At 39.2% G+C, this 13,043-nt stretch overlaps 1 protein-coding gene across 1 annotated transcript in view; it reads right to left on the minus strand.

Annotated features, from left to right (window-relative positions):
- Positions 1-13,043, minus strand: part of NFX1 (nuclear transcription factor, X-box binding 1) — a 93,606-nt gene that overhangs the window by 20,284 nt on the left and 60,279 nt on the right. Inside the window, exons 14-18 of the mRNA XM_021540509.3 lie at positions 10,650-10,769; positions 9,915-9,994; positions 9,359-9,589; positions 9,004-9,077; positions 6,352-6,453 (exon numbers count right to left, since the gene is read on the minus strand). Coding sequence (XP_021396184.2) covers positions 6,352-6,453; positions 9,004-9,077; positions 9,359-9,589; positions 9,915-9,994; positions 10,650-10,769 — 607 coding nt within the window. The remainder of the gene's footprint in view (positions 1-6,351; positions 6,454-9,003; positions 9,078-9,358; positions 9,590-9,914; positions 9,995-10,649; positions 10,770-13,043) is intronic.

Here is a 13,043-nt window from a genome sequence, read left to right on the forward strand (position 1 = left end):
ACAGACAGAGATAAAAATAAACAAAAAGCAATAATCAAAGATCTTTGAGCACCCAATCTCTTCTCTAGGTCTTGAACAGGAGCAGCAGTTACCAAGGTGGTATAGGAATTGAGGAAAAAAGCTTTTGAATTAGATGTTATATTGGTAAATTTTATCATTTGAGCAAAGAATGAAGTTGATAGGAGCATTGAGGGGATGCTCAGCAACAGAAGATGTCACTGCTATGAATCAGGAAAAATTCTCGGTCAGGAAAAAGAGAAAGTTAAGACATGTCTACGGAGGATTATGATGAACCATAAACATCAGTATTTCAACTGAACCCCTAATTTCTAGTCTCAGCAGAGTTATGAATTTCAGTTTTCTGTCTCATCTTTGAAAGGTATTACATAATTTTATTTTGAGGGATTAAAATGTTGGAGGAGAATCAGGAGTTCCCCAAAACTTCAGCAGTAGTTACAAACTTCTTCCCCCAGACTTCATAAGTTAATTAATTTTCTTGACAATAGTTCCTTACATAAAAAAAAACCCAAAACAAACAAAAAAAAAACAACAAAACAAAACAAAACAAAAACAAACAAAAAAAAAACCAAAAAACCCCCACCAAAACTACAGGGAAAACTGGTTCAAACTGGTTTATTCAGTGGCATGTATCATCTTTGGAGAGAAATAGTTCCAGGACCCGGAACTTCTGATGGCCTTCTTGAAGAAGACGGAAGAAAATTAACATACTTGCACTCTTAAGATTAACCAAGTACTTTAAAGTAATTTACATGAAGAATTATTTTCTCCTCCACTAAAAGAGGAAAGCAGCCAATTTAAGAAGCTATTCTAGGTCTGATCAAATTTGTCAAGAAAAAATCTCAAGCTTTAATAAGAAATACAAGATGAAGTATAAAATGTCTACAGACAGAACAGGAGAGAGAAACAAAGAAAGAAAATCCCTGCAGCTTGCAGAAAATACTCTGTTATTGTAAATGAATAAAGCAGATTTGTACATTACCTTGAAAATACTGGAGTTTGACAATAAATTAAAAATACCAGACTAAATATTTTATTTATCACCATCTCTTTTCCCCCTGTCCCAATATTTGGTAGACAAAAAGAGAGAAGGGAGAATACTTCCTCTGACAGCCCTTGAATTCTCCTTAGCCTTGCAGGGACAGGGCAGGGCTTTCCTCTGGAGAGCTCGGGGCTGATTAAAAGAGAGCTGTAAGGAATGCAGCAAACAGGACCCAGGACCTGGCAAACGGGGCTGGCAGCACAGCAGTTCACAAAGGCAGGGCAAGCAGGTAGAGTTGCAGGTTTCCTCCTGCTAGCAGAGTCTTTAGTATGTTGTTTGTTATGTTTCTGTTGGTTGGTTGGTTTTGGTTTTTTTTGTTAGTAATGCTTATTACACAATCAAAAACTGCAGTTCGTACAAGTGTATGTAACCAAACAGAACACACTAAAAAGGATGTGTCTGTCTAAACCCCTTCCTGTGTGGAGTGTTTGAGCTTATCAATTGTACTAGGGGGCACTGCAGAAGAAGCCTGCCTGTGGTGTGTACAGGTGAATGATCTCCTTTCTCTGGTGGCTGAGCTTAGGGAGGAAGTTAAGCCTATGGAGTATTAAAGAAAGTGAAAGGATGGTAGAGTTCTGCTGTTCCATCCTTGAGGGAGGCCCACCAGGAGTCAGAGGACTCCCATGACTCCCACTGTTACCTGGTGGATGAAGGGGAGTGGAAATGGGTCCCTACTCATGGAGGTAACAGAAATTCCTCTCAACCCTCATCATCTGCCCAGGTGCCACTTCAGAATAGGTATGAGGATCTAGAAGGTCAGCCAGATGATGCAGAAGAAAATTATCTGCCCAGCAGGCATCTCAATTACACTTCTTCTATGATCCATTCAGACAGATCATCACCTCTGACATTAAAAAAAATAAGGGTAGTTGTAGTGGGTGACTCCCTTCTGAGGGGAATAGAGAGTCCCGTATGTCAACCAGACCCATCCCACAGGGAAGTCTGTTGGCTCCCTGGAGCCAGGTACAGGATATTACTGAGAGACTCCCTGGGCTGATTCAGCTCTCTGATTATTACCCACTTCTGATACTCCAGGTTGGAAGTGATGAGATTGAAAAGAGGAGTGTCAGGGAAATTAAAAGGAACTTTAGGGCACTGTGTCAAGTGATTGATAGGGCAGGAGCACAGGTAGTGTTCTGCTCAGTCCCATTGTTGGCAGTGAAAAACAGCAAAAGGAAGAGGAGAGCCCACACTGCTAACAAGTGTCTCAAGGGTTGGTGTAATCAGCAGAATTTTGGGTTCATTGATTATGGGTGCAAACTTGTGGCATCAGGCTTACTGGAATTGGATGGACTCCATCTCTCTGTTAAGGGCAGAAGGATTTTAGCTCATGAACTGACAGACCTCACTGAGAGGGCTTTAAACTAGATTTGAAGGGGGAAGGGGATGTAGCTGGGCTCTCTGGAAGCAGGCCCAAGGCTGGTACGCCTCAGTTAGGGGTAAAATCAGTAGCCCAGCTACTGGGCTGTATGTGCACGTATACTATTGCATGCAGCACGGGTAACAAACAGGAAGAGCTGGAAGCCATGGTGCAGCAGCAAAGCTATGATGTAGTTGCCATCACAGAAACGTGGTGGGACAACTCACATAGCTGCAGTGCTGCACTGGATGGCTACAAGCTCTTCAGAAGAGACGGAAAGGGAGAAGAGGTGAAGGTGTGGCCCTTTATATTAGGGAGGCTTTTGATCCCATGGGTATTGAAACTAATGATAATGAAGTTGAATGCCTATAGGTAAGAATTAAAGGGAAGGCCAGCAAGGCTGACATCCTACTGGGAGTCTGTTATCGTCCACCCAACATGGAAGAAAAACTGAAGAATGTTTCAAGATTACCAGCCCTTGTCCTTGTAGGTGACTTCAACCTACCAGACATCTGCTGGGAACTTAATACAGCAGAAAAGAGCAGTCCAGGAAGTTTTTAGAGTGCATGGAGGACAACTTCTTGTTGCAGCTGGTGAGTAAGCCCACCAGCGGAGGTGGTTATGGTCTATCGTCTAACAGGTCTATGTTAGACCTGCTGTTAGCAAACAGAGATGGGCTGGTGGGAGATGTGGTGGTTGAAGGCCTCTTGGGGCACAGTGATCATGAAATTACAGAGTTCTTGATATTTGGTGAAATCAGGAGGATTTCAATAAGACTTTTACATTGGACTTCCAGAGCCTATTTAGGAGACTCGGAGAATACCTTGGGAAGCAACACTTAAAAACAAAGGAGTTCAGGAAAGGTGGGCGTGCATCAAAGCAGACCTTGAGGGCAGAAGAACAGACTGTTACTGGGTGCCAAAAGATGAGCAGATGAGGCTTGGATGGACGATGAGGTTTTGAAAGGACTTAGGAATAAAAAGAGGATGTATCATCTTTGGAATGAAGGTCAGATCTCTCAGGAAGGATTTAAGGGGGTTGCTAGGGCACGTAGGAAAAAAATTAGGGAGGCCAAAGCTCTGTTTGAACTTAATTTGCCAACTTTTTTAAAGGATAATAAAAAACGTTTCTACAAATATACTAATGGCAAAAGGAAGGGTAAGACCAAACTTTGTTTTCTATTGGATGAGGGAAAGAACTTAGTAACTGCAGATGAGAAGGTGGATGTACTTAACGCCTTCTTTACCTCAGTCTTTAGTGGGATAGTTTGTCCTCAGGACAACTGTCATTCTGGGTTGGTAGATGGTATTGGGGAGCAGAATAGGCCCCCCCTGTTATCCAGGAGAAGGCAGTCAGAGAAGTGCTGAAACACTTGGATGTTCATAAATCTATAGGACCAGAGGGGATCCATCCCAGGGTGATGAGGGAGCTGGCAGATTAGCTTGCAAAGCCATTCTCCATCATGTACCACCAGTCCTGGCTCACTGGTGAGGTTCCAGATGACTGGAAGTGGGCCAGTGTGATGCCCAATCATAAAAAGGGTGGGAAGGAGGATCCTGGTAATTGTAGGCCAGACAGTTCAGTTAGCCTGACTTCAGTACCTGGTAAGGTGATGGAGCAGTTTATATTGAGTGTCATCATACAGCACTTACAGGACAGCCAGGGTATCTATCAGACTTACCCAGCATGGGCTTAGGAGGGGTGGTTGTGCTTGACTAACCTGGTCTCTTTTTATGACTAGGTCATCTATCTGGTGGATGCAGGAAAGACTGTGCATGTTGGCTATTTGGACTTCAGCAAGGCCTTTGACACTGTCTCCCACAGCATACTCCTGGGAAAGCTGGCAGCCAACAGGCTTGGACAGGAGCACTGTTGCTGGGTTAAGAACTGAATGGATGGCCAGGCCCAGAGAGTGGTGGTAAATAGTACTGCATCCAGCTGGCAGCCAGTCACTAGTGGTGTCCCTCAGGGGTCTGTGCTGGGGCCAACTCTGTTCAATATTTTTACTGATGACATGGATGAAGGTATTGAGTCTTCCATTGGTAAATTTGTAGATGACACTAAGCTGGGAGTGTGTGTTGATCTGTTGAAAGGCAGGAAGGCTCTGCAGAGAGATTTCAAATGGTTGGATGGATGGACAGAGTCCAATAAGATGACCTTTAGTAAGTCCAGGTGTGGAGTCCTGCATTTTGGCCACAATAACCCCCTGCAACGTTGGGGTTGGGGATGGTGTGGCTGGACAGTGCCCAGGCAGAAAGGGACCTCGGGGTACTGGTCAACAGCCGGCTGAACATGAGCCAGCAGTGTGCCCTAGTGGCCAAGAAGGCCAATGGCATCCTAGCCTGTATCAGGAATAGTGTGGCCAGCAAGAGCAGGGAGGTCATTCTTCCCCTGTACTTGGCACCGGTAAGACCACACCTTGAGTGCTGTGTCCAGTTCTGGGCCCCTCAGTTTAGGAAGGATGTTGAGACGCTTGAGCACATCCAGGGGAGGGCAACAAGGTTGTTGAGGGGCTTGGAACACAAACCCTATGAGGAACAACAGAGGGAGCTGGGGTTGTTTAGCCTGGAGAAAATGACACTTGGAGGTGACCTGATCACTCTCTACAACCTCCTGAAAGGTGGTTGTAGTCGGGTGGGGGTTAGTCTCTTTCTCCAGGCAGCAACTGACAGAATGAGAGGACACAGTCTTAAGCTGCGCCAACAGAAATATAGGTTGGATATTAGGAAAAAGTTTCTTATGGAAAGAGTGATAAAGTACTAGAATGGTCTGCCCTGGGAGGTGGTGGAGTAACCATCCCTGGATGTGTTTAAAAAAGGACTGGATGTGGCACTCAGTGCCATGGTTTAGTTGAGGTGTTAGGGCATGGGTTGGACTTGATGATCTTGAAGGTCTCTTCCAACCTAGAGATTCTGTGATTCTGTGGAAAAAGGCTACCTATCACAGTTTAGGAATGATATTACGAAAGACTTGTACAAAGAAAAGCCATCTCTGGTAATTTCAACTGTTCAAGGAAAGGGCAGTGTGTGTCCACACCAAAAGAAATGTGTAACTGACTACAACACAATAACAAAAGTTCTTAAGTATGCTGGCGCTAGCTTTTGGTACAAGAAATCATGAAACAACTATATGGGAAATGTCATTATTTTGAACTTACACAATATAAAGGAACATTAGATTTTAACACACATAATAGACTGACTCTGAAATAAACAAATGCAATATAGAAAAAAAAAAAGACATGGTAATAAAAATAAACTAAAACCAGAGATTAGGGACTTCAAATGCGAAGACTTCAGTAGGTCAAGTTTTTGACAGAAGGATGCTGGAGAAAGTTGACAACTTTATAAAGAAATTATACTAGAAGTAAAGGGACAATCCTGAGGAACATCAGGAAAACTTATGTCACAAAATTAAAATCCGGTTTGTGGTGCCAGCCAGGATGACAACACCAAAACACCAATCAAACTGGAATACAAACATGAAAAATTCTAAATCACGTAATACAAAAATACTGTAAATAGTACAATGATGACTAGGAGAAAATATGGCCTATCAATAATCCAGAAAGGAACACTGGATTGCTGAAAAAGAAGATAAAGCCTATTGCTGTATCTAGAAATCTGAAAAAAATCCAGAGGAACTCCAATGAGTTGGCAGAGTAGAAAAAAAACTCTGAAACCACTGTTGTACTGTTCCACACTTAATTATAACAACCAACCATACAATGACAGAGAACTCATTCTACATGAAAGGAAAACCACGAAAAACCACAGAACTGCAAAACACTCTTTAAGCATATTGCTAAAGTAGAGTCAGGCTGATATTACAGCTGACATTTTTGTCACCATATTAATATATATATTGCATGTCACCTATGCTTCAGGTACACACAAAGGCTTCTAATATGTTACTACATGCATCTCCTTACCTGGCCTGCTTCATTTCTTTTTTTGTAATAAGCCTACTGATTTCCACTGAATCCCCAAGCTGTAGATCTGTTAGCTTAGTTGCTATAGATATAGCAGCTATTCTGAAAAAGAGAGTGGTAGATTTCATTTACGGCAACACATAAACTTCTGAAAAGGTATATAAGGGTGCAGATTTAACCTCTAGGTGGAAAAATAAGACAGACTGATTGTTTTCTCATTAGATTACAAAATGGAAATCTAGTTCTACATCACCAAGTTTTAGGAGTCTAATCTAGTTACATAAATCAAGATTCTACTCTCATCTCCCTCAACTAAGAGTAACACTAACAAATGGACATGCTTCTTATGCAAGTTGAATTATGCAAGGCAAATATTCTTTCTCCTCACTTGCTAGTTATACAAACTACAGCTGACCCTATAGCTTTAACTATCATTTTATCTGATTCTTCTTTAACTGTGTGCAACTAAAATCTGTCAAGTGAATTTATAAAGTACTTAGAAATTTGCTTGGGAAATATGGTTAACACAACCCACAAGGAAAGGACAAAATGCCTACCAAGATCATTACTATTTTCTTTATAAAGATTCTTCCTAATTCCTTTCAATAAAAAGTCTTCCAAAATTTGTATAACTGAAATATACAAGAATTTTTAATGGAAATATCCCACATAATTTTCAAACAAACTCCTAAAAATGAAATATTGTATCCTCTTGAACTAGCTTTTCTGTTACATGAAAATAAAAGGATATGTTTGTGTCTGTATGTTTCTTTTTATGTCTTTCATCACATTCAAAGAACCAACCACCTATCAGGAAAGACAATAATCATAGTACATAAAACAAAAAATCACTCAGAGGCACTTCATATTAATCAGCTGATGGCAAAGTATAGGTAATGGGACATTAGATGATATGGCATCATAATTTATGCCATATGTACAGTTATAGCAGCACAGGTATTTCCTGTTCCCTTGGACATTCTTTCACCAACATTCATGACAAAGCCCAAAGCTATTTCATCATTTCTCTAAAATTTTTGAGAAAACTTGGATACTCCCCTAATTTGCTGACCTTTACTTTGTTGTAGTTTTTTTTGTTTTGTTTTGTTTTGTTTTTTTTAATGTTTTTTGTTATCATTGTTTTGGTTTGGTGATAGGTAGGAAAAATGGCAAACTTATCTCAAAAAAATTAGAATAATCTTTCAGGAACCTGAACTGCTGGAGTTATCAAACTTGAATAGCACATTACTATCACAAATCAAGAGTAATTTGTAAGCACATATGAACATATTTTGACTGATACAAACATCTGGTTTAAACAGAAGAGTCTCCCTTCCTCTAGATTTGGGCTCTGATCAGAGAAATAAATATATATGTATTCACCGTACACATGCAAGAACTCTCACTGGCTTAAAAGAATAATTTTCCTTGCATTAATATTTAGGCAATGCCCGAGTTATAAAACAGCAGAGAAATAACAGCCTTCAAAAATCTGGACTTGTACATTATCTTCTGAACTTATCATTAATGACAAGCATTTGTCAATTTAAACTGGTATTTCAACATTGAGCCAGTCTTCTGATCTGTATTCATAGGAATGAAAATACCAGAAATACCAAACTTCTGTACATGTATCTTGCATTCAACTTAGTATTGACTACAACTGTTCTTGTTTCTAATTAGCACATTTTTCTCCTTGTTTTCATTAGGTAATATTAAGTACCTAAGCTGAACTATTTTCTGTCAGAACTTGAATATGGACAGTGTTCAGCAGAAACCAAGCAGCATACCCTATGCTGGGCTAGGATAAAAAAAAAGGCCCTTAAATACCAATTCCAAATAAAACCATCATTAAGAAACTTTCTTTGAAAGATAGGAAGAATCTCAGACTTTGATTGCCTAACAACTAGAATACAAGCAGAAATCTGATCACAAACCAACTCTTTAGACTAATTTTTTTATTCCCTTTCAATCACAGCCTCAGAGTAAGATTTTTAAAAGTTATTATTATTACTGTTTTGTTATATTCATTGCAACAGTTCCAAAGCCCCACTTTTCTTCTTTTCCTTGTCCATTCCTTGCTCTCTCTCCTATGAGAGAAAATTAAGTTTAGACATAGGATCTGGACGTTGTTATACAGTTGGTTAGGGCTCAGATTGCATATTAAAACCCAAGATTTAAATGTCAAAGCTCTCCTGCCTAAATTTTGCTATTCGAGAATTACTTTAAATCACTCTTCAGCATCCATCATCTCTACTGACTAGGTTCCATCATACATGATTGGAAACTTGGACAGCAAGTCACATATGGACTGCAATCACCTACATTCAGAAGCCTGAATCTGGACTTGACAAATTTGTCTGTACCTAATTGCTCTGTGTGGGTAGAATACAGTTCCATATATGGAAGAGTCAAGCTTTGACATACCAACATAGCTAGACTAACAACAGTAAAAAAAAGAAATTAGTTCTAATACAGCATAGCTGGTACAAAAGCGCAGGGAAATACCAAAACCCTCCACAAAACTACCACATGTCAAAGTACAAAAAAGTGAAAAAACTTGTCAACTAAACATATTTAGTCAAATCTGCAATTTAATCAAACTGCGAAGCAGTAGGTCCAGTAAGGAATTGAAAGAACTATCATACCTACCTTTGATATGTATTAGATGCTTCTGAGCATATCATACTCTCCTTTCTTCTTCCACATTCACACTGAAGATCAACCTGCCATATCACATAAGTGAGCAGATTTTTAAAGTTTTGTCTTTTTTATGGCCATGGAGGGGTGTGAAGGATATAAACTTATTCATTTTAGAAGGTCCATTTTAGTGGAATAATGGCTAATTAAAAGTGATGAATTGTTTTGTTTTAAAAAAATTAGTATTTTAAGTTTACAGAAAAAATGTTATGCTATCAATATACAAACGTCACAACTGTTACTGTCTGATAATTAAACCATATAATTCACCTGTGACTTTGCAGTGAATTTTCTTTAGGTATCTAACCTTTGCACTGCAGGATGTTGTCGGGCAGTGTGAAGAAGGATGACATGGAGCCATACATGGATGATTACAATACAGCCTTGGAATAATACATGGCTGTTTACACTCTTCATCTATAAGACATTCTCCTTTATGACAGATTCTTTTACATTTGTGCATTCCACATTTTAACATTTGATTGCAGCGAAGTCCACAGGAAATGTCAGTGAGATGACAAGGAATATTACTTCGCAGCTGAAAGAGGAAAGGAAGAAGACGACACTAACAGTAAAAATTATCAATGGAAATCTCAAAGTGCTTTTACTGTTCACACCTTCATTGGCACTGTCCACATAAGAGTCTTAATACTAAATGATCAAAGAATGAGTTTTGTTTTATACTATAGTCCAATACAGCAGTTGGTTTGCATGCATATGGAATAAAAGGTATATTTCTCCAATTTAATCACATTAAACTCCAACTCCAGTAACATATTCCATTTCAAAGATGACACAAAAATCTAAGCCTACAGTCCTAAAAAATTGTTTAGTATTCAAAAACATTAATTGTCCAGACTTACTTCATGCTTGCCCATACACCATTTCTGAGTGAGATAGGTACAGGGAGGACATTTCTCCTCACTATGACATGAATGGTACACTGCAGTCACAGAAATATAAAAGCCGAAACAGTTTTATTAGCATACTTCGGTTGAATACATTAACGGAGACAGTAAAGGCTATTAAGCACGAGAATGCAAAACTACACAATTTATGGGAAGGATTATGCATCATTAAAAAATAACGTATTCTTTAAAAATTATGATGCCAAGTGTTTATGTGACTATTCTCTATACACTCTAAATTAAATAGCAGGTCATTTTCTAACTTGTGAGTAGGGTTATACTCTCAGGCAAAATTTGTCAGAAACTGTTCGACCCATGCTATTTATTTTGTGATTGGCCAGTGAATTTCCAAGGAACATAGAAATTAACTGTTCCCTAGATTAGGTACAGTTTCAATAGAGCATTTGATCTTTGGAATACAGCATTTAATGTATTGTGATTAGTAAGAAAAAACGCCAGTGTTTTTACCAGTGAGAAGCACCATTAGTAGTATTTATTGCAAGTTTTTAGCTGGTAGGTTTGGATATATATTTTCAAATAGACCTATGTACACTTTTCTACTTTTCTTTTGATTAAAAGAAGCCCAAATTAAACAAACAAACAAAAAAGCCACCACACAACAAAACCAACCAAACAAAAACCAATAACCAACCCTAAAAAACCCAATCAAAACTGAATGGCTTGACTTACCTGGATGATCACAGTCATGTGGCCTGGTGCATGTTTTTTTACACTCTGGTGGCTGAGTGCCACAGGGAACAGGGGGGTAAATCACAGATTCACCACAATAACAAGTTAACTCATCAAAACCTGAAAAAAAGTCAAATATATCCTAATGACTACATCTATTTGCATGCTTCCTTTATGAGAAATTTTTACTTAACATGAAAATGTTTTATTCCAGCTTAGTTTTTTTACTATTAAGCACTAATATTTGAAATTAGTGAATTTATTAGCATTTGTGATTCCTACAAGAAAACTAGGCTATGATGACTTGGTTAGAAATTATACTTTGCTTTTAGAGCAGTTCTTTCACATCAGTATTTTGAACCAGAGCAAGCAAAAGGCTCATGTCAAGTTGAAAGCTTTGCTGCTCTACCTTTGATTTAAAAAGTGGAAGTATCTCTTGAATTCCTTTCCAGAAGGCCCATCATCAAAATTTTGTGTTCCAAACTTCCTGATATCACTTTGTCAGACCAATGTTTAGATTTTGTCATTTTGCCAAGCCCTGCATATAGTATTATAAAGATTCCAAAGAAAATTACCAAAGGACAACAGGTCTTCTTTTTGGTATTTATTATTACATGGATCCTCATAAGCATTTTATGAATGTGTCCAAATACTTCAAACCCAGTTTTGTATGTTTTGGAAGTTCTTTGTCTCAGGCAGTACCCATTTTATTTTGAGTGCATTTTTTTTATCTTCCATGCTCAGGAAACAAGTTTTAAAGTCCTATAAGATCCAAATCTCAGTAATATACAAAGTAATAGAAGTACTTACATACACCACCCTAATGAAAACACTGCACAAAAATTAATACAATTCCCTGCTTTTTTCAGACTATATAAAAACTGGCAAACTGACTGGAATGCACACTACAGTTCAAACAGATAAATGCTTAGAAAAACAACACTAAGAAAACATTTGACATCATACAGAAGGAGATAAGAAAACAGAAAGAGAATATGATTGGTCTATAAGCAAATAAAGAAGTAGTGGAAAACAACAGAAAATGGTGGGGGAGGTTAAGAGATTAAAGGGGTAACACAAATACAAACCAACAATTCTAACCTGACGAGAAGTGTATTAAGGGAGCTTTGGAACTCAGCAAGTTCTCTAACTCTAACTCTGGAAGCACATGATTCTTCCTTCCTAGTCTACCAAAGCAAAACCTGTTGAACTCTAAACACCCAAGTGTTCCTACTGTCCCACTTCCATAGATATTGATGGCTGCTAGATCAATAAGCAGGTCCAGCCTAGGGCAGGACTGAAAACACATTCCAGAGACATAAGACACACAATATATACATGGCAATAACATGACCAGATACACAGACTAACACAAAGCCAACCGAATAACAAGATTCAAGTAAATAGGAACACCAATAGCTAAGTCCTCTTCCTTCTCTTCAGCTCATCAGGACTGAAGCTTATTAGTGAAGACACACACATGCACACACACACACACAAAATTCACTCCAAATTCACATGCACACCACATTCATGAATCTGAAATACTAGTACAGGATGTCTAATATCCATGCCTGTGCTAGTATTTCTGTGCTATCCATGCCTGAAAGGACGGACTCTTTTCCTTTAGCACAGGCTGTGCTATCCATGCCTGAAAGGACAGACTCCTTTCCCAGGCACTGGCTGAAACCTTGGCTATTTCCAGAGGCAGATCTCCTACTAGCTATTCAATCCAGCTTTGAAGCAACATTATTAGAAAATTGCATGCAAACCTTCATCCTTCCATGTGCTGGCACCCAGATCCCATTCTGCAGCTGTTCACACACAGGATACATCAAATCTGGTCTCTCAGTTGCTAGCATAAAGACTATGTGCTCCCATGATGTGCAGCCAAGCCTCCAGCTGCTGGCACTCAAGAACTCTCACACACTGAACAGAGAATGAGATGACAGTGGACATGAGGTGCATAGATCTCTATCAGATAAGTAAGCTGACCAACAGTTTCATTTGTGCAAATGGTGTCTCTATTTCACATGTTCACTCCATTGTCCATGCATCCACCTTGATTCCTCCCAAATAGTCTAACAACATAATTTTTTCCCCGAAGTGACTTGAACCTGGCTGGATGCCCTGCACCCACCAAAGCTGCTCTATCACTCCCATCCACAGGCAGGGGAAACAAAGTATCATGACTTGAGATAAGGACCAGAAGTCACTCACCAAATACCATAATGGGCAAAACACACACATCACTTGAGCATACTGACTGAGTTTATTTCTAATAAAATCAGAGCAGGATATGAGAAATGAAATAAATCTTAAAAACAATTCCCCCCCATCCCTCCCTCTTTCCCAGGCTCCACCTCCTGTTCCCCAGTGGTGCAGGGGGCAGGG

Source organism: Lonchura striata, chromosome 2 (genome assembly GCF_050655825.1).
Source record: "Lonchura striata isolate lonStrDom1 chromosome 2, ASM5065582v1, whole genome shotgun sequence".
Lineage (NCBI taxonomy): Eukaryota > Metazoa > Chordata > Aves > Passeriformes > Estrildidae > Lonchura > Lonchura striata.